General features: G+C 45.0%; 1 protein-coding gene across 2 annotated transcripts in view; it reads right to left on the reverse strand.

Annotated features, from left to right (window-relative positions):
- Positions 1-1,307: 1,307 nt before the first annotated feature.
- The window catches only part of KLF7 (KLF transcription factor 7), a 92,542-nt gene continuing 74,096 nt past the window's right edge, over positions 1,308-19,753 (reverse strand). For both annotated transcript variants that reach the window (XM_080669306.1, XM_080669307.1), the window contains exons 3-4: positions 12,273-12,396; positions 1,308-7,467 (exon numbers count right to left, since the gene is read on the reverse strand). In XM_080669306.1, coding sequence (XP_080525432.1) covers positions 7,416-7,467; positions 12,273-12,396 — 176 coding nt within the window. In that variant the 3' untranslated portion in view covers positions 1,308-7,415. The remainder of the gene's footprint in view (positions 7,468-12,272; positions 12,397-19,753) is intronic.

Below are 19,753 nucleotides of genomic sequence, written 5' to 3' on the forward strand. Positions count from 1 at the left end.
ACCAGGGACCAGCATGCAGGACTACAAACTCCGGGCCCACAGGCTTTCCCACCAGATCCCATAGTTTCTTGTCAGTTAATCTTGGGTTGCCCTGTTCACTTACCTGCTCACTTACCTGCTTGAAAGATGTGACAGCTGATATTTACAATTTTCAAAACCATTTTCCTGGCCCCTGTGGCATCCACTGTTCTCTTCACCTTAAGTTTCATTAGAGCGAGAACACAATTCCTCAGCTTCCATGGCAAACCCACTGCAACACTCCTTACACCTGCTTCCCTGTTCCCAGACATGACTGTACCAATGCAGAGAGGCAGTCGCTGCAGCCAGTCTTGCACGTAAAAATCTACTGAAAAGTTTGTCAGATTCATTTGATGGCGGATAAAAGTGATTCACCATGGTACCCTTTCCCATAAATCCAAAGTGTGATAAGAAAGCTTGAGTGGTGCTGTGTCCCATGAAAATGACAGATGCGGTTATTGTTTCCAGTGAATAATGCAACTTTTCTTGGGGAATCACCCTGCAAGGGATGCTGGGATAATAACACTAGGTAAGACTCCCTACTGTCCTCCTTCCTTTGATGTTCTTTCCTGGAAGTCACTTGTGGAAGAGATTTTAGCCAGTGGTCTTTTAGTTCTGAGCATTTTCCCTACGCCTTTCCTCTTCCTCTTCTCAGTGCTCTGAGACAGCTTCTATTTGCACCTCACTTTCCGTGCCGTGGATGGGCACCCAGATTCCTCTGCCTCTGATTAGTCAGCTCTTCCCCACCTGGCTACCAACTACCTCCTGTAAATGGACTCCTCCCACCTCTCACCTAAAGTGTTGCCTCACCTGTGCCCTTCGCTCCTCCACTCATGGCTTCAAGTCATCCTTTCCAAGTATACTTCCACTCAACACTATCCCAGAACAAACTTCACCCCTTGCTCACGAAATAAACTGCTTTCAATAAGCCTCCTCTAACCCCCTAAACAAATAATATCCCATAACCCACCCCGCTCTAAAATATTGCTTTTCATAACTTCCAACAATATGCTCCTTTCCTCCCCTCGAAGAAATAAATCGTCTTCAGTGTTCCATCCTATCTGGCACTGAGCCACCTCATTGAAACCATAAAATACATACCTCTCCGCCCCCTCCCCCCCCAAACCTCCCAAACAAAGAAAAACGACCTCATATGGTCTTTTGCCTTCCCTTTCTCTGAGAAAGAAAATTCTCATGAGGTATATAAGGACCCAATTGTGTCTCTGAGGATTTTTCTTTCCCAATTAAATAAGCTAAGGAAAAATAGAGTAAGGCATTCCAAGGCCAAACACATTCTACTGTTTATTACACATATTACATTCTTAAATAAAAATGCGTCACATAACATCTTTTGCATAGATATCTTACAATATACCAATTTAAAAAAGAATTATGAAACAGACCAGTAACAAAAATAAATTTTTTCTTCATTAATAATTTTGTAACATTAACATACCACCATCATATAATACAAATAATAGTTTTAAATCTTAAGACTTTTGTACAGCAAAAAAACTCGACAAAGTAATATATTTATATTTATATATATATAAAAAGCTTAAAAAAAATAAAATGTCAAAAAAAGGCATAACCGAGGGCTATAAGACTGGGTACTTCTGTGATATATTATAAATACCAGAGAAGGCCTGAGAGAATGTGACCGGGGAGGTGGGGGAGGGGCGGGGCTGGGAGTAGGTCTCTCCAAACACACTTGTTAGACACATCTGGCAAAAAGAAAATGGATAGTGCAAAAATAAATATTTTCAAGCCAACTGTTAAGAGGATAATAGAGATTTGAAAGAAAAATGGTGGTGGCTGGGACGTCGAGTGGTGAGAGTAGGGAGGGGATGACGAGAGAGAAGGAGTTTGGGGAGATTTGCGGAAAGAAAGGGGAGGCTCCAAAAATATGAAACATTTATTTTTGCCTCTGTGTTAGCAAGGAGATCGTGGCCATAACAGGTGTACTTTTCCTCCCTGGAATGAAGCAGAAGTGAAAGATAAGAAAATTAAGTCTGAGTACAGGAAATGCATGCTTGGGGAGAAAAAAAAAAAAAAAAGGTTGAGAACCAGCCAATGAGCCCAAAAGCCTCTGAGGACCTAGATTTGCAGAACTTATTCTGTCCGGTCCAAAGGCCTAGGATGACAAGGTCCCCTCTCCCCACCCTCAGCCCTTCCCCTTTATGTGGAACTCCCAGTGTGGTTTCAATATACTGGCAATTATAAGCATCCATCCCCCCAGAAAGATATTAGGCACTGGTGGCTACTCCTCTTCAACGTCAGTAGCCTGTTTTCCTTCCGCGAAGGTGCGATAGGTACGTGGGCACACATCCAGGTGTGTGCGGACATACCACCCTCATTATTCTGACGTGGGGTCCATTTTATGGCAGTAGACAGAAGCTGGAGTCAAAGCAATTGACGATTTCAAAGCTCACAGTTGAAAAAAATTGTATAAACAGTCCCCAACAAAGAATGGATCAACCTTCCCTCATGACCCTTAGAGGGAGCCCTGTTTGAAAAGAGTATCTTGTTTGGGATATTTGTGAAGCGATGGCCTAGGGATTTCTCTTTCCATGTTTGATACCTGCTTCCCGAGGACTTGTACTTAAATGGAAAACACCTGAAGAATACAGTACTAGGTCGGAAGGGTGCACACAACGGTTAATTGCAGCGTTATCATCGCCCTTTCTGGGATCTCATAGGTACCAACAGAGAAGGTTTAAGAGAGAGTGTTAAAAGCAAGAGAAAACCCTGAAGCCTCAGGCAGTTAGTCATGGGATCTCACACTGAGAAGCAGCTTTTGCTTCCTTGGACACTTTTTTGTTTGTTTCATCTCAAGTATTCCCAATGATTCTCACTGAGGAAAGTAGGCCATCAAAGAGGCACTGACTAGACTCAGGCCCTCTCGTTTTCACACTGAGACATCACCATGTTTACCGAAATTTAATCCAGACCCAGAATGCAAATTCTCTCCTCCTGCCCCACCCCACGCTTGGCAGGCGGCCACTTCCGGAAGATGCCAGGGAACACTTCCGCAACCGGTTCTACTTAATGAATTTTCACTTTGGCAAAGATCTGGGTGCAAAAGTGGCCAGATGTGCTGGCCCTCCTAAGATTTTTAAAAAAGAAACAATGAACCTGATTTTTGTAATTAAGTATGTGCATCTCTCTGACTTTCCCCTCCCTTCTTCCTTCTCCTAAAACCAACTTCTGCAACAGAGAAGACAAAAGCACTTTGCACTGTATTTTCTCTTTTATGAAGTGCCTTCCATAGAGGAAACCATTTTGAACCAATAAAACCAATCACTAGGTTTTCTTGTTCTTGCCATTCAAGTTTCTTTCTTTTTTTTTACTTTGCCATAGAATTCAGGAGTGGGGCAGAATGCTCGTGGGCCCTGGGTGAGTCGCCCTGAAAGTCCCATGTCCCCTCTGATGCAAATAGACATGGCTCATCTGGAAGTTTATCCCAAACTAAGGTCCTTAAAAAAATCTTCTCTGGCTTCTAGATTCAAAGAAGATTTTTTAAAACATAGGAATCAGTTCTGCTATCATGCGTGAGGTTGGCTGTCTTTTTACCCTGTTAGAATCAGGCGATCAAAGATGTAAAAAGGGCACAAGAGGTGCAGGAGGGGAGAAGGTGGGCATTTGAAGGGCTTTGCAAGGGAAAGCACGTAGAGAGGAGAAGGAAATGGTCAGCACGAAGTTCATTTTGGGGTCTCCGATCTCTTTATAAAATGCAGCTTTGTCATGGAATCCGAACATCCGAACACAATAGTCATCACCACCAGGCGTTAAGTTGGGCAGATTAACCGTTAGTGGGGCAGGAGGCCAGTAGCTAGGAGCAGCATATCATTTCAGGTTTCCACGTCTTTGACTTACAGCCGGGTGGTAGGAGACAGAAGCACAACTTGAAATAAAGAAAACTGTCAAAAATTGTCAGTGGCTTAGAAACACTCCTGTTCTCTACATCAAACTCTGAACCCTGGATTAAGTGTGCTCAAGGGACAATCACAAGAAACACCTTGCCAGGTTTCTCTTTTCCAATCTGGGATCCCCTGGAATGTCAGGAGGTAACAATGGAAGTGAGAAAGCAGTTTGATGTGTTTCAAATGTCCATTCAAGCACTGTTTTAAACAACCTGTCCTTTTGGGAGCAAAACATTTTCAGGCCATTTCTTGGAAAGCCTGCTCACTCCAGCAGGCTCTTACCAACCATCTCCGCCATTCTGGAGATGATGGGCATTGTATCACAAATCAGCTTCCAAATGATAGGGGCTGTACCCCCGCTCCCGTGGATAGAACTGGTTATCATTCATAGGTGTCAATTCTGCTAGAGAACAGTTTCCAAGCCATACCCCTAGCACCCACCAAATTCTCAGGCCAATTCTCACAGTCAACAGATGACTCTGAAGCAAGCAAGCCCGACTATCACGGTTCAGCGCCCCCTGCTCTGAGAAAGGTCAGGGGCAGATTACAAAGGACCTCACTGATACAAGAGAGAGAGAGAGGAATTCCAGAACAGTTCAGACACTGATGAGGACCAAAGGGCCTTTGTTCCGCCACATTCAAATAAGGTCTTTTCCAGACCGCTGATGACAACAGGGAGCAAACAAGCAATGATTACTCTTTTGCATTCTTTAACTTTCTTTTTAATAGAGCCTTGCATTGGTTGGTTCAAAAATTAAATTAAATATTCTAAACACTTAGTAATAGCATTTCGAGAGGCCAGAACAGCTCCCGCTGGGGAGAGAACATTTGTAAATGGTGGCAGCCACGGCCAACGCCATCACCAGTGTGTGTGTGTGTTGTGCATTCCTGCTAGAGGCTACTATGGGAAGGGAGACCAGTGAACCAACACAATCTGGGGTGTCTAAAGTTTCATCTAGTGCACTGACTGGAGGCGCTACAGTTTAATACAGCCGAGGTTCAAGGTCCCCCCCACATCCTTCATCCAGAAAGGATGCACCACACATTCAAATATAACCCCATGGCACGCCCCGATGGACTGGCCACAAAATGCACTCAAATGCAGTAGAGAACTACAAGATTGTCAGCAAGCAGTGCTCCAGAAATTGTTTCTAAGTCATGTCTAGTTTTAAATCTTTGGAATAAAACTGATTTTTTTAAAATACCCTTCAACTAACATATACATAATTGCCTCTGGCAAATGGGCAGATTTTGTGTGTGTGTGTTTTAGGGTGGTTTTTTTTTTTTATTGTCATTATTTTGTTGTGGGTTTTTATTTATTTTTTATTTTTTGTTTTTTTTTGGTCTAAATTGAAAAAAGGAAAAGGAGAAAGTAAAGTTTAAGGGCCAGACCTCAGAATGCCCCATGTGTCCAATTGGCAGCTACAACATCTGTGACAAGGAGGCTCCTTTACTCTCAGATGAGTAGATTCAACATTTCAGTGAAATCAAAGGTTGCAGAAAGCTGAGAAACCAAATGCCAAGGATCTTGAAGGTTGCTGTCATAAATGTATTTGTGTTTCTTATATTATTATTTCCTTTTAAAGACTTCAGTTTTGCATCCCAAATAGGTATGGGGTGGCATTTTAACAGTCAATGAGTCAAACAGTCAAAGGAGGGCAGGGGGGAGCCAGCTGGTATGAAGGAGCAGCAACCATGTGTGGACCAAGTGCCATTTTTGTTTTTTTTAGACGTGTCTTGAAGGGATGGTCCCAGAATATACAAAATATACAATCTGTCCTAATAACCACCCCGCTTGCTTGCATAGGCCATGTAATGGTCCTAAAGGCAGTCTTTGGAGTTGAGGCCAGTGCCAGCTAGCTAAGAATGCGGGTAGATAGAGACCGATATTGAATGTGTGTGGGGGATGAAAAGGAAGGAATGTAACCCCTTCGGAGTCAGTTTGCAGAGTAAACGTGAGGCCTCTGTTGATCCTGGGTGCTCTAGGTCACAAGTCATGAAGGGCCTAGCCAGAAAATAAATTAGAAATATGTCTCTCCTTTTAGACAGATGGTTAGAGAAACATCTCAACCCTTAAATGTCCACCCTTCATTCCCACAATGGCATTTTTGAATTGTGTGTTTTAACAAGTGGAGTAACATGAGCTCAGTGGGCATGAGAGAGGAAGATAGATGATGTTTCTGAAGTCACTAGACTTGGGAGGCATCTTCCACTTTCCCCACTCCTGGAAAGAGTGATATTTTTGGCTTTTTGTCAGGTCATAACCCAGAGTTAGGTTCAATATGCAGCTGCCCTTTGAGACTAGCAACATCTATGCTGAAACTGGGTACAGGGCAGCAATGACACACAGCACGGGGTTGACCACTATGAGCTGAGGTCATGATGCCTCAAGGGGATGAGAGAACTGTGATGTCCCATCTGATTGGCTGCTTTGAGAGCTGGACATCCAGGTGCTGAGAGAGTCCTGGTGAGGTTTAGTCCACGGAGAAAAGATAAAACATTTAAGCTTCCAAATAAGCTTTTCAAGTTTTCGTTAGCAAAAACAGAGATTTAAAAAGAAAAAAATCTAGCACTGGCAATAGGTGAGGCTCAAGGGATAGACTGTGATTTATCATCAAGGACTTTATTCTCTTGGCCACTTTGCAGTCATGCTAGAAGTTTCCAGAATCCCTAGTGCATATGGTGTGCAAGAGTCAAAAAGTAAGAAAAGAAAACTCCTCCCTTAAGAGTGAAGTCTAGAGAAATGCAGGCCAGAAAGGTGTAAGGTGTATTCCAGAGTCTGTCGCCGCTAAGGCCGTTGGTATCGACTGGAAAGATCTCAGTGGTGCTAAGAAGAACCAAAACCGATCAACAGTTCTTTGAGGAAGTCGGACGCACGGAATAGTAGGACTTTTCACACACAAAGGACAAATAAACCAAGAGTTAATTTTGGCTACCAAACTGCAATTTGGTTTTCTAGGTCATTTTCCCCCAACTATTTAAAAAGGAACAGTGCTACACATATGCAACTTTAAGACGTTGTGTTCTCCTATCAAGTTGCACGGAGAAGCAAGTTAGAGATAAGCCCCTCTTACGGCTGTCCACCTGCAGAAACGTCACATCCATTTGCTTTGATTTCCATTGGCCACAGCGGGAAATAATTCCAATAGTGCTGACGTGAGCAGCCAGTCTGCCTTGCTGAGTTCACCTGGTCTCCTTCTTCTTCGTCTTCTATCATCTGGCTAGGGCAAGGCATGAAGAATAGCCGTATATATTTTAAATATAGCTGGGTGCATGATAGTGAGTGTTTGGGGGGGTCTGTGCGTGACAGCATGTGTGTAAGTGTGTGACTGTGTGTGTGTGTACACAGAGGTGTAGAAGTGAGAACTTTCTTCTGCGAGGCAATGGGTCCCCGCCTGAAGTCCAGCCCCCTGCCTCATGGCGTTTTCTTCAGACAATGGCCGACGCCATGGCAACTCTGGCCTTTAGGTTTTTTTAGATATGTCTCTTCATGTGGAGGGCAAGATGGTCCGACCTGGAAAAACACCTAAGAAATATAAACAACAACAAGGATATTAGAGAGGTCCAGGTAAGGAACTCAACTGCCATCACCCCTCAGAAAATGATTAACCCTAACCGTTAGAGAGACAGGAGGTATGTTTTGAGAAACAAGGTGTTGTGTTAGGAAGGTGAGCTCAGGGGTCAGATTGCTTGGGTTCAAATCCCAGCTCGCCCAAAAGTTGTGTAGCTCTGAGCACATTAACATCTCTGGGTCTTAATCACTCCTCTGTGTAATGGTGACAATTACAGCACTCACCTCAGCTTGGTTGGAAGGATTAAGTGAGACCAACTCTATAAAGTGCTTAAACTATTGCTGGGCATGTAGTAAGATCTCAATGATTGTTAACTATTATTACCATAATTGTCATTATTAAAAAAATTTTTTTAATATATTTGTATTTCAGAGAGGAAGGGAGATGGAGAGTGAGATAGAAACATCAATGACGAGAGAGAATCATTGACTGGCTGCATCCTGCACACCCCACATTGGGGATTGAGTTTGCAACCCAGGAATGTGCCCTGACCGGGAACTGAACCATGACTTCCTGGTTCATAGGTCAGCACTCAACCACTGAGCAATGCCAGCCAGGCATAATTGTCATCATTAAAGAAGAAATGAATATGCAAATGCTTTGGAAACAACACGTGAGAAAGAAACAAAGCAAAGACAAGCAATCTGCCTGTTCAAAAGGGAAACACAGGGATCTGAGATGGTAAGAAGTGAAGGAGAGGACTAGGCAGTGGACAAAACCTCTTTCCTTTCCTTTCTCTATTCTGGGAACTTGGAGAAAATAGTATTGTTGATACACCACTTCATTTGAAGTAACTGTTCAGTAACGCGTTTGTTTTGGACTTTTATTCTGCCTTTACTAATCGCCTACTCTGTGCTAGGTATCTAGCAATATATGTACAAGCCTTCCATTTCTTTCAGGAAAAAAAAGTGAAAAAAACAACAACAGATCTTTAATATAATATGAAATGTAACTGCACCCCACAAGAATCAAACTAGTATCATTATTTGCTCAAATTCTAAGAAGCACATGATACTTAGCATTAGACTAGGTTCCTCACCATTGAGGTTTTATTTAAATGCAATATACCAGCAAAGCTACTTACTCGTGATTAATTTATATTTGTTAATTTATACTTACTCCTCATAGGAACAGTAAAAGGTAATAGATAAACTCAGCATCTAGAAATGCAGGATCAAATAACTCTAAGGGTAATAGAACCCCAGAGGGTATTTCCAAGTATATAGCAGGCAGATGACCTTAAATAAGAAGGTCCTTAAGGACTGAAATTTGTTCATTACAGAGAACCAGTCGAACCCCTATGGTCGTTTCTCTTGCCCATGAAAAAGGCACACTATGGGCATGTGGGCAGTAAGCCAACAGCAACCCTCTTGGGTACCAAAGAGCTAGATATGGGCTGATAATTTCTTACCACCTATAAGTGGGCTGATTCAACAATCAAAATGCCTCCTCCCCACTGCCCGAGATCTTGGAGATGCTACCCTGGGGCAGTCTCCCTGGATTATGTCGTTGCTGAGTCGGCATGGCCCGCCTATCGTGACTCGCGGAAGCAGAGAACCTGCACCGCCATTGGCAGCTGCATGCTATGGGCTGAGAGACAAGATCCATCCTCTAGCAGCTGGGTACTCAGAGGGCTGCACGGCTCAGTCCAATGGTTAAGGAAATGGCAGAGCTGCCTCCTTGGCTTCTCCCCCAACCCAAACCTGAAGCCAGAGGTCACAAAACCCAATGCCTTTGGGGGTCAGGAAGGTAAAGTGAATGCGGGCTGTGGGTCAAGTGGAAGAAACACACAGCCCTATCTGACTCCACTTTGGATAAGGCGAGGAAATACTGCCTTTCTGTGAGAGCTGACGACAGAGCAGGGGTGATGATCCATGTCAACGGACGGCCTGCCTTCCTGTTGGGAGACCACAGGGAGTGGTGGGAACTGGCGGAATTAGTGATCACACGGCCAGTGCCAGTGGGTCCTGGTTACTACTCGGCTCCAGGATATTATGGGCACATCGTCTGCTTTTCCAGACAAAGCCAGAAATACAGAAATTTTTTAATGGCATCCAGCAATTTTAACTGTTAGCAAAACAAACGAACACATGTCTGTTTTATTCTAGCTCCGTGGTCAGCAAACTGCGGCTCGTGAGCCACATGCGGCTCTTTGGCCCCTTGCGTGTGGCTCTTCCACAAAATACCACGGCCTGGGCGAGTCTATTTTGAAGAAGTGGCATTAGAAGAAGTTTAAAAAATTTGGCTCTCAAAAGAAATTCCAATCGTTGTACTGTTGATATTTGGCTCTGTTGACTAATGAGTTTGCCGACCACTGTTCTAGCTTATACATAAAAGTATACATGGTCCATGCTTTAAGGAAAAGAAACCCCAATCCTAGCTTAGCTTCTACATAAGGCAGTCTGACTGCTCAAATTAGAAGAGGCAAGAAGTAGGTTTCTCATGCTCATACACACCGTGGTGCCAACAGGACCCAGTGCCCTGTGAAGGGCTACAGATGCCCTCTGTTTCTGAAGGTAGAAGTCTTCTAGGGAAGACTCCCCAGTCACCCCAGGCTTTCCTTTCACCTGCTTTCGGACCACTCCACTTCCCGATGCCACTGCCCAGACCTGCTCTATTCTTAGCACAATCCGTGCAATGGAAAGGCAAGGTGCTGCCTGTCATGATACACCAACGGAGTCCAGTCCCTCATTTCCGACACCAATGAAAATGCACGGGCGACTGGCAGTGCCGCAGGACTTTGGGCTGTTCAGTCTCTCCCAAATACCATGTCACTGAACGTGACCATCTGCTTCGAACATTTCTAGCTCCAGAAACCATCCTATATTTTGATGAAGAAAATAAAGCAACTAGACGGCCCATCTCTGACATATCCTTCCCCGAAATATCTAGTGGGTCTGAATTATTTCTCACATAAATCACACAATCAGATTTAACCTGGATATGTCAACGACTACACAGTTGTAAATTTCACAGTTAAGCCAGTTGACTTGAAGACAGAAACACTCTCTGCCCATTTCCAAGGATGATGGCAATCCATAATGCGCAATCTCCAAGTAGCAGCCTGGCCACCTTTCAGGGATGGGAGTGAGGTGTGTGTGTGTGTGTGTGTGTGTGTGTGTGTGTGTGTGTGTGTGTGTGTGTGTGCGCGCGCGCGCGCGCGCGCGCCACAAAGTGGATGTAAAGCTCTTCTTCAGGGACTGTGGACAAAGAATCCCCATCTATGCAGCTTCTTTATTAATGGCCAGGGCTAGAGAGGAATAAACTTGAGGTGGGAGTTGGGGGCAGTTGTCAAACAAGGAGAAACATGACTAAGTATAATACTTAGAAGAGCGGCTGGGACTTCTAAGTAATGGGATAGAAATGAAAAAACAGGTTGTGTTCCTGGACCGCAGGAGAAAGCTCCAAAGAAATGAGGGACAATAGCTTCGAGAAGTGGACTTCCTCGGGCCTGGGGTGGGAGGTTATCTCTGGGCTCCAGAAGGCATGGGGGCTTTATTTAGTTCGTAAAGAATGAAGATAAGAGGAAAATAGCCTCTTCAGGAAGAAGGAAAAAAAAGGAGGACAAATATGAATGCTCCTTTATAAGCATCTTAAAGGAGCACTAAGCCAACTGGCCACCTGGGAGACTTGGCCACCCCTGACCTGGTCTCCAAACAAACACACACTACTCCAGAGGAAGGCCTGGGGAGGGCGGGGCCCGCACCGGCCCAGGAGGCAGGATGCGAAAGCGATCATATTTCCTCCCGAGGAGAGCCAGACCTCCGTGGACATCCTGCGGCCCCTCCTGCCACCCTGTGAGCGGCTGGCCGAGCCGGGAACCCTGAGGCTCTCAGGGCCTTTATCGTATTAGAAGCATTTTTCTCATCATAACCGAGACCTTTAGGATTGCATTAAAAAAGATGGTTAATTTTCTTAAGCTTCCTTCTAAACACAGAAATAGGATTAGAAGGATAACACGCTCAGATGCAAGCCCATTATTTGATTATGTCTCAACCTAATCCTGCCTTCACCTTGGCCTGCAGAGTCTCCATTTTGGGGTTTATTGGTTGATAATGCCAAGGCTGTCAGATACTATTACTAGTGTAGTTTTCTGCTGCTACGTGCTCTTTCTTCCACTATCAAACGCTGAGGTTTGAGATGGAATTATAGGATAAATTCTCAAAGCCTCTCCATAGTTTAGACTTTTGTGCCTATTTTCAAAGGAGAAAGAATGGTACAGGCCCCCAAAGAGTGGGAACCGTCTTCAGTAAATTCACGTCTAATAATACTTCAGAGGAAGGCCTTATACCTCACCGTCCTTCCGTTAAGCAGGATTTCTGCTCTTTTGCGTTATAAAGGATGAGGGAAAATGGTACTGATGTTAATAAAAAGATCAGAAGAATCAGCTACAGGTGACCATTCTCTATCCTATTACTTTTCACACTATACTAAAATGATCTGTCTCCTCATTTCCTCAGGGGTAGGAGTCGTGTCTTATTGATATCCAGTGACTAACGTGGTCCCGGGCCCAAAGCTGATGTCCAGGTAAGTGCTTGTTTAATGGAACCAAGAATTCACATTATCTTTTGACTACACGCAAGAAGGCACCCTTATCTCATGGGTTTTCTCGGTGAAGAAGTAAAAGGCATCTCCAGATCCGAGACTCTGAGAGAGAAGTTTGAAGCTTGTGATGAATCCAAGAGCACTGGCAATCCCCCCACTCCAACCCCCATCTCCACGCCCCCAACCACATCCAGAAGCTTCGACGTTTCTTTACCTGTCGCAGTGGTTGCATTTAAAGGGCTTTGCACCTGTGTGTTTCCTGTAGTGCCTCGTGAGCTCATCGCTTCGTGCAAAACGCCACTCGCACCCTTCCCATGAGCACTTGTAAGGCTTCTCACCTGCAAGAAGAGAGGGAAGGACCACGGTCAGTGGCAAGAACAAGGCGGCCACATACCTGCTCAGACTCGGCTGCCTGGTGCCAGTCTGGGAAAAGGGCTGTGCACATCATCCCTGAAAGACTGCGCTCCTCAGCACAGCAGGCCACATTTTCTCTCATCTCCTGGTGTTGGGGTGGTTGTTGCTGCTTTTTTTTAACCTTCAAAAGTGGTTTCCCAAGATCCCCAAATCTGGGGCTGTCACTGCCATTCCCAGAGTCAGAGCACTTCCTTCGACTGGGGAGGGATCAATTTTTATTTATTTTCTATCCCCTGGAGCCCTCTGACCCCCAAAGTCCAAGCAGACAGGAAATGTGCTATTTTCATCTGAACCACAAATGCTTCTAATCTATTTTTCTTCAGAACCTACAGTAATTTACCATTTCAGCCCTCTCAGCCTCCTCCCTCCTCTTCTCTCCCACCACAAACTGTGCCCAGGTAGCTGCCCGACCAGGCAAACAGCCCAGGTCTCCCAGAACCACTGCTCCTTCCAGTAAATGTGAGTGGACGGATGGTCACGAGAAAGGGCTACAATCTGAGGGTAAAGCAAAAATCACTTGGTGATTCCCGGCATTTCCGTGAAACACAGTCACGGAGTCCTATTTAAGGAGCCCGTAACTAATGACTCCTGAGCGCTCATATTAGAGAGAGGTACACATGGTTACAAAATAGGTTCCAAGTCAATTTGAAGAGCAGGGGTTTTAGCCACAGGGAAGCTGCTTAAAAGCACGAAATTCGAGCTCTTGTACTCAAGTGACCTTTCGCACAGTAAATACAGAGGGAGAGACACAGAAAGGCAAGTGCATGGTTTTTCCTTCGACTTTCCTTTTTTTCTTAGCCCATCCATGTCTGTCACCCAACATGACAAATATTTGCCCTTCCAACTGTATGGTTTGTTGGTTCAAATTAAGAAGAAAAATGGTCTTTAAAACCACATGAACTCCTGAGAGTTGGTTACTGAGCCCTGGAACAGAGAGGCAGGTAGCACCGTGGTCAGGAGCTCCACGCCAACCTTCCTCGGCGCAGCTTCCAGTTCGGCCCCTAATCGTCTATCAGGGGTCCTCAAACTTTTTAAACAGGGGGCCAGTTCACTGTCCCTCAGACCGTTGGAGGGCCGGACTATAGTTTAAAAAAAAACAACACTATGAACAAATTCCTATGCGCACTGCGGACCCGGGACGAGTCGGCTGCTAAGCAGGACAGGCAGTGGCACCCGGCGGGCCGGATAAATGTCCTCGGCGGGCCGCATGTGGCCCGCAGGCCATAGTTTGAGGACCCCTGGAAGTCAATGAGCCTCTCTTTGCTCCTGTTTTCTTAGATGTAATAGCATGTACCTCCGAGGGTTTGGAGAGGATACATTCATATTATGTGAATTAATATATATTATCTATTAATTAGAACAGTCCCTGGCACATGGAAGATTCCCGTAAGTTGTGATCGTTAGACGCTGCCAAACCCCACATTTCAGGACACACAAGGGCCAAAGGACGATGTCTGGCTGCCCCATTATTTCTCATCTTTTCCAGCTCAGCCTTCCCTAGGCAGCACTTGAAGGGACCTGGCCCAGGACTATCCTTGACTCACTTTCTTCTTTCCACCTTTTCTCTTCCCTTTAAGCCTGACTACAAAGTGATCACAATTCTTTATTTGTATCACCTAGAATCAAACCAAACATGACTGGAAATTGTATTTCATTAAATTGGTGCCCTAGTGAGCCACGCTCTGTAAGCCCGGCGGAGGAGAGGAGGAGAAACGCGCGCTGCTCTGAAAGGGAACCAAGGAGACACGAGGGCGCTGGGCGCACAGGAGGAAACTATTCAGCTTTGGAAACCGGGGAAAATGAATCACCGAGCAGTGTCAAAAGTTCACCTTCTGCATCCTTAAAGCCAAGTTTTTAGAAAAGTGCACCTGCTGAACAGAGGGTGGAGAGGGGAGATGTCAAATGCACTCCGGGAGAAGCACACCTGGGTCTTTCTGAGCTCATTACGGAGCTGAGCCTCAGTGTCACCTGTCAGATGCAGGTGAGCGCCCCACATTCATGGCGAAGCTTAGATAAGCTGTCCTGGGTAAGACACGTTTCCTGAGCCTGGCACAGGTAAATGTTCAATTAATTTGAACTCCCTTCCTCGCCAGTTCACCTGTGCGCTCAGAGGCTGCTGAGGAGACGGGGCTAACCGGATGTCAATAGAAACATTCAGAGTTCAGGCTCCAGGCAGCTGGGCAACCGAAATATTGGAAAAGAGAGTCTGTTTAAGCTTTCAGTATGTTCTTAGTATACTGATGGAGAGTGGGTCAGGAAAAGCGAGCGTCCTTTAGATCTGCTCTGAATGAGTAAGGATGCTGAAGGGGAAAAAGGGAGCTCAGCTGGAGGGAGAAGTGCCCTCTCCGAGTGGCGGGTCGGCACCCTTCTTAACGCGATTGATTGCCCACAAGGCTTTGGTACTTCAAGGAAATCTAGCATGAACAAGAACAACAAAAAGAGAGAATGCGGCACCAAAAGCTTCAGAAATTCAAAACGCCCTCCACCCCCAAAGGCCTTCCTTCTAATGCAAGTAAAATTGGAGGGCCCTGGAACCCCAGGGACCAAACAGCCCCAAAGCAGCCAGGCATCTGGAAATCCTATGACATTCCACTGCAAGGAGCAGCGACATCCAGTCCCCAGACTCAACCCCACAATCAAACCGGCCCGTCCATCATAGGCAACCACATTCTGAAGGACAAGGAAGGACACGGAGAAAATGAAAGCAAGAGGTTAACGCGGATGTCTTCGAGTATTTTTTTCTTTTACAGGTCAAACTGGGTGCTCATCCCCTGGCGAAATTTTTTAAGTTAGTTCTGTTTTGTTTTATTGTGACAACTAATATCCAGGATTTAGTTACCTCCCATGAAAGAATGCAGGCTCTTAGTGAATTCTGGCACAACCCAGCTGTCCTCTTCAGTAGCTAGCCCAGGGTCCCTTTGGCAACTATGGAGACAGCAACTACACAGGTAGCTTGCCTTGACTGAGCCATGTCATTAACACTGCTTCTGGCTTACGGCTCGGTGCTGTACAGAACCACGCTGAGGACAGCGCCCCTGTACCTGACAGTTTAGCCAAGTCATATCATAGTGAGTCATCAAGCTATTTCCCAGGGTCTGCTCAGCTTACCTGCAAGCTACCATGTCTGCAAATATTCACTCATAAGAAATTTAAAATAACCAAGTGATTCTTTAAAATAATCACTTTCATCCAAATGAAGGAGTGATGTCTGAAACAGGCAGAGTTAAGAAAGCAGAAGAGCAGGGGGGAAAGGAGAATGAGAAATATGGCTTCATATTTAGGGCTTAGGAATAGTGGGATGAGGCTGACCTTATTTCCGGGTTCTATACCCACTTTCATAAACCAAGTTCTACTCGAAAGGAGGCTAATGAAATTGAAGTATTTTGCGTAGCCGAGATTACCAGCACCTACTGCTTCATCTTGGGGGTGGAGCCACCTATATCCACAATGTATTCGTTTTCATCCTAACAGCTTACCTGAAGACTTTGCTCATTTTATGAAAGCTTGAGTTTTTTTTATAAAACAAAAGAAAGTTGTGGTGGTTGTTGTTTTTCAGAAACAAAAGAAGGAAGGGAGGGAAGGAGGGAGGGAGGGAGAGAAGGAGGGAGAAAGAGAAGGAGGGAGGGAAGGTGAGAAGGAGGGAGGGAGGAAAAAGAAATAGGTAATTCAGTCATAATTGGAGCAGATTTCATGCAAAATCTGCTCTTCTCCCTCACCCTCCCTTCTCTCCTTGCTCCAGTGCAGATACTATTCCTGGGTATAGAACAGAAAATGTCAGACCCCTGCACAATACTATACTGCATGGCACCTGGGATAATGCTGCCACTCAACTCACTCACCTCAAGAGCGAATGAAAATGTCAAAAAGACATCAGGACTGCAGTCTGGGAGTGTGTGAAGGAAGGCGGGCACACCCCCAGAGGGTGGAGGAGGGAGCATGACAGCGCCCCCAGTTCACAGTGCCAGAAGCAGAACACGCTCTTCAGAGCCCCCTGAATCTTAGGAGGAATGTCAACAACTACTTCTCCTCTCTGGAAATTAACCCTGGGGAACTTGTCTCCCTAGGGGAGTCCATGTCACCTCAGTGGTGACAGCAGGTCTAAGTAGGCATACACAGATTTATAACCAAGCGAGGGCTCTTGGAGCGAGTGAAGGATGCTTCAGAAACAGGCCTGACATCTGCAAGGCTGAATCATGGCAAGAATTCATGCTCTCCCACAAAATGGCCTCTAAAAGGTCACGTGGTCTAAACCAGTGTGGCCTCTATTAGTTAGTTTCTTACAGAGTAAGTCTCCCTACATCATGATCATCATGTTTGGTTGATCAAAAACACATAAATACTTTCTGGACATGTCCCTTTGGTGTATATATAGGTTTGTTCATGAATTATATGAATGTACTTATGGTGCCAGGCGGATACTGGAACTACTGGGGGAACACTTTGTAAAATACATGATTATCTACCACTATGCTATACACCTGAAACCAACACAAAATAACATTGAAAGTAAACTGTAATTGAAAGTGAAGAATAAAAGAAATACACTTTACGTTGGAATTCGCAACACGCAAGGGAACATGTAGATGCATGTTTGTGTTTCATGAGACAAACGTTACGTGAAACAAAACCTGCTGTTTCATGGGTTAGTGAGCACACTCTTATTTTCTATTCAATCCCAGTTCATTTACCAAAAACAAAAAGTGCCATGACCCACTACCAGGGGTGGGCAAACTTTTTGACTCGAGGGCCACAATGGGTTCTTAAACTGGACCAGAGGGCCGGAACAAAAGCATGGATGGAGTGTTTGTGTGAACTAATATAAATTCAAAGTAAAGGAGTGGAGGGGAGAGCAAGAGAACCCTCCACTCTTTCAGCTCCGCGGGCCGGATAGAACAGCCGAACGGGCCGGATCCGGCCCGCGGGCCGTAGTTTGCCCACGGCTGCACTAGGCTGATGTTTTAAAAAATTAGGGTAAATTAAATATAAACAGAGGTTATAAATTTCCCTTCCCGCATTCAGAATGCTGTGCCGCGCACCCTGCCTTAGAGACGACTGTCCTCTGGTATAAACCAAAAGAGCTTGGCCTCACGCTCGCTGGCCTCCGTGCATCCATCCTTGGTCCCTCCAGTCTGCTGCCTACAGCAGTCAGAGCAGTCCTCTGCAAACGTAAGTCAGAGCATGTTGTCCTTCGCAGGAGACCGTATTCTTTATATTCCCACATCATCGTTTCTGGGACACCCTCTGGACTGCATGTTATGCATTTAAAAACATTGTTCTGCAAAGGGTCCCACAGGCTTCCCCAGACTACCAAAGAAGCTTAAGAGCCGAGAAAGATGACGAAGAAATTAAAATGTAAGTGATCCAATCCCTTCCTATCACTCGTAGAAGAAATCAGAAGCATTGAAGTCCCTAAAGTTTACATTGGCATGCTCTGGCCCCAGACTACCTTTCTAATCACATCTCCTACCCCACCCTCTCAGATTCACCCGACCCATCTCACATGCTCCCATCTCAGGGCCTGGGCACGTGCTCCTCCCTCTGCCTGGAACACTCTGGTCCCCTCACGTCAATCATATCACTGCTCAAATGCCTCCTCCTTAGAGCTGACCTACCTTCACCATCCTCTAATACAGCAGGTTCTGTCACCTTCTCCGTGTCAATCACTTGAAAATAAGATTGCACCCTGTTTGTATGTACTATTGTCTGTTGCTCCTACTAGAGCATAAGCTTCATGCAGGCACCCGTTTTGCTCACTGTGGTGCCAAAAGCACTAACGCAGGGCCTGGCTCAATGCTGGGGAACACATTAAGTGAATAAAGCATCCTGGTTTGCAACAACAACCCAAGCACCCACAGACAGGCAGGACAGCTGTGTGAGTTCGGCCCCTCTCATTCTAGGTGTTAAACAGGCTAAAGAGTAGAAAATTCTTGCTTGCTTGTTTCAACCTGGCCACTCTTCTGTGACAGGGGCTACAACGTGAAACTCCATACGGGGTTTAATATTCCTTCCATCAAAGGTCCCTTCCGCTTCTTCCGATCTGCCCAAGCCTAAAGGAGTATCCTGAACATCTTCCTGAAACCTTCATCTTTCACCTGGGACCCCAGTCTCCCGGGCAACAGCCCCTCTGGGAAACCAAGTGCGTCATTGTGTGAAACTCATTTGTAAAGGCCCTCACTGAAGATGTGTTTGGGGGAGCATGAGAGAGATGTCAAATGTAGTGCAGTATAACTTGCCTTTAAGATGCAGACTGTGGCATGAAATATGAACCTGTGTCAGGCTCTTGCATTCCAGGTTTAAAAGTCCCTTGAAAATAAACATCACTAATGCAAATTTTCTGCATTCATTTCCTGATCTGCAAAATTTCAAGTTCCTAATCCAATTCCTAAGGAGACTTAGGAATTTTGGCATGCCCAGTTTTCTGTTAGAACTAATTTTATCTATTACTTTTTATTTATTTTTTAATGTGGTTACTAGAGTTCTCTTATCTGGGCATGAAAAGGTTCTAGTCTCTCTAGGACTTGGATTAGAAACATGGCATTTTGCACATCAGGAAATGGAAAAACAAAATGGAAAGGAGGAAGAATGCTTCGTAATGGGTGTGTACTGCCACTGAGTCCTTCTAGAGGAATCAGCAAAGCCCTGGCCATTGCTTTCACAGCACACTCAGCACTAGAGAATGTGAGCCACCTGGGGAATAAAGACATCGGGAGAGAAAATGTCACCAAGCTTTCTTACCCCTGGAAAACAAGTAAGCGAAGCCGTAAACATCGCTCCGTCACTTGGCAACCCCTTCTCCGGTGTCACTAAAAAGGACCCCAGGTTTTTAACTCTGCTTTGGAAAACTATCTCCGAGTTCCTCTTCGTTTTCAACTGAATTTTAAATATGTTCTTTTTTCAAGGTTTTTAAATTAGATGACTGATGGAAAACGAGACCAGGGCTTTATTTCCCAGAATTTCAAAGGCATTTATAACTATAACATAGGATAGAATGTACACTCGTTACTTATGTTTCATGTTGATATTTTTCGTTTACTTATGACTTGCTCACCCAAAGGCCTACTAGTCTACTTGTTGAACTTGCACAAAGCATTAGTCACTTTACAGAGCATTCAGGTATTTACTCTATTTTTTTATTCATAAAACAATAACTGGCTGAGGTAAGGTTAACTCCTCATAGCCTGGATCTATAACCACCTTAAAATGGTTATTTGAAAATGCATAAACTAAAATGTAAGTCATAAACTCATGTGAGGTATAGCTCCTACTTCAGAACATGGAGAC

This window comes from Plecotus auritus (genome assembly GCF_963455305.1).
Source record: "Plecotus auritus genome assembly, chromosome: 5".
Classification (NCBI taxonomy): domain Eukaryota; kingdom Metazoa; phylum Chordata; class Mammalia; order Chiroptera; family Vespertilionidae; genus Plecotus; species Plecotus auritus.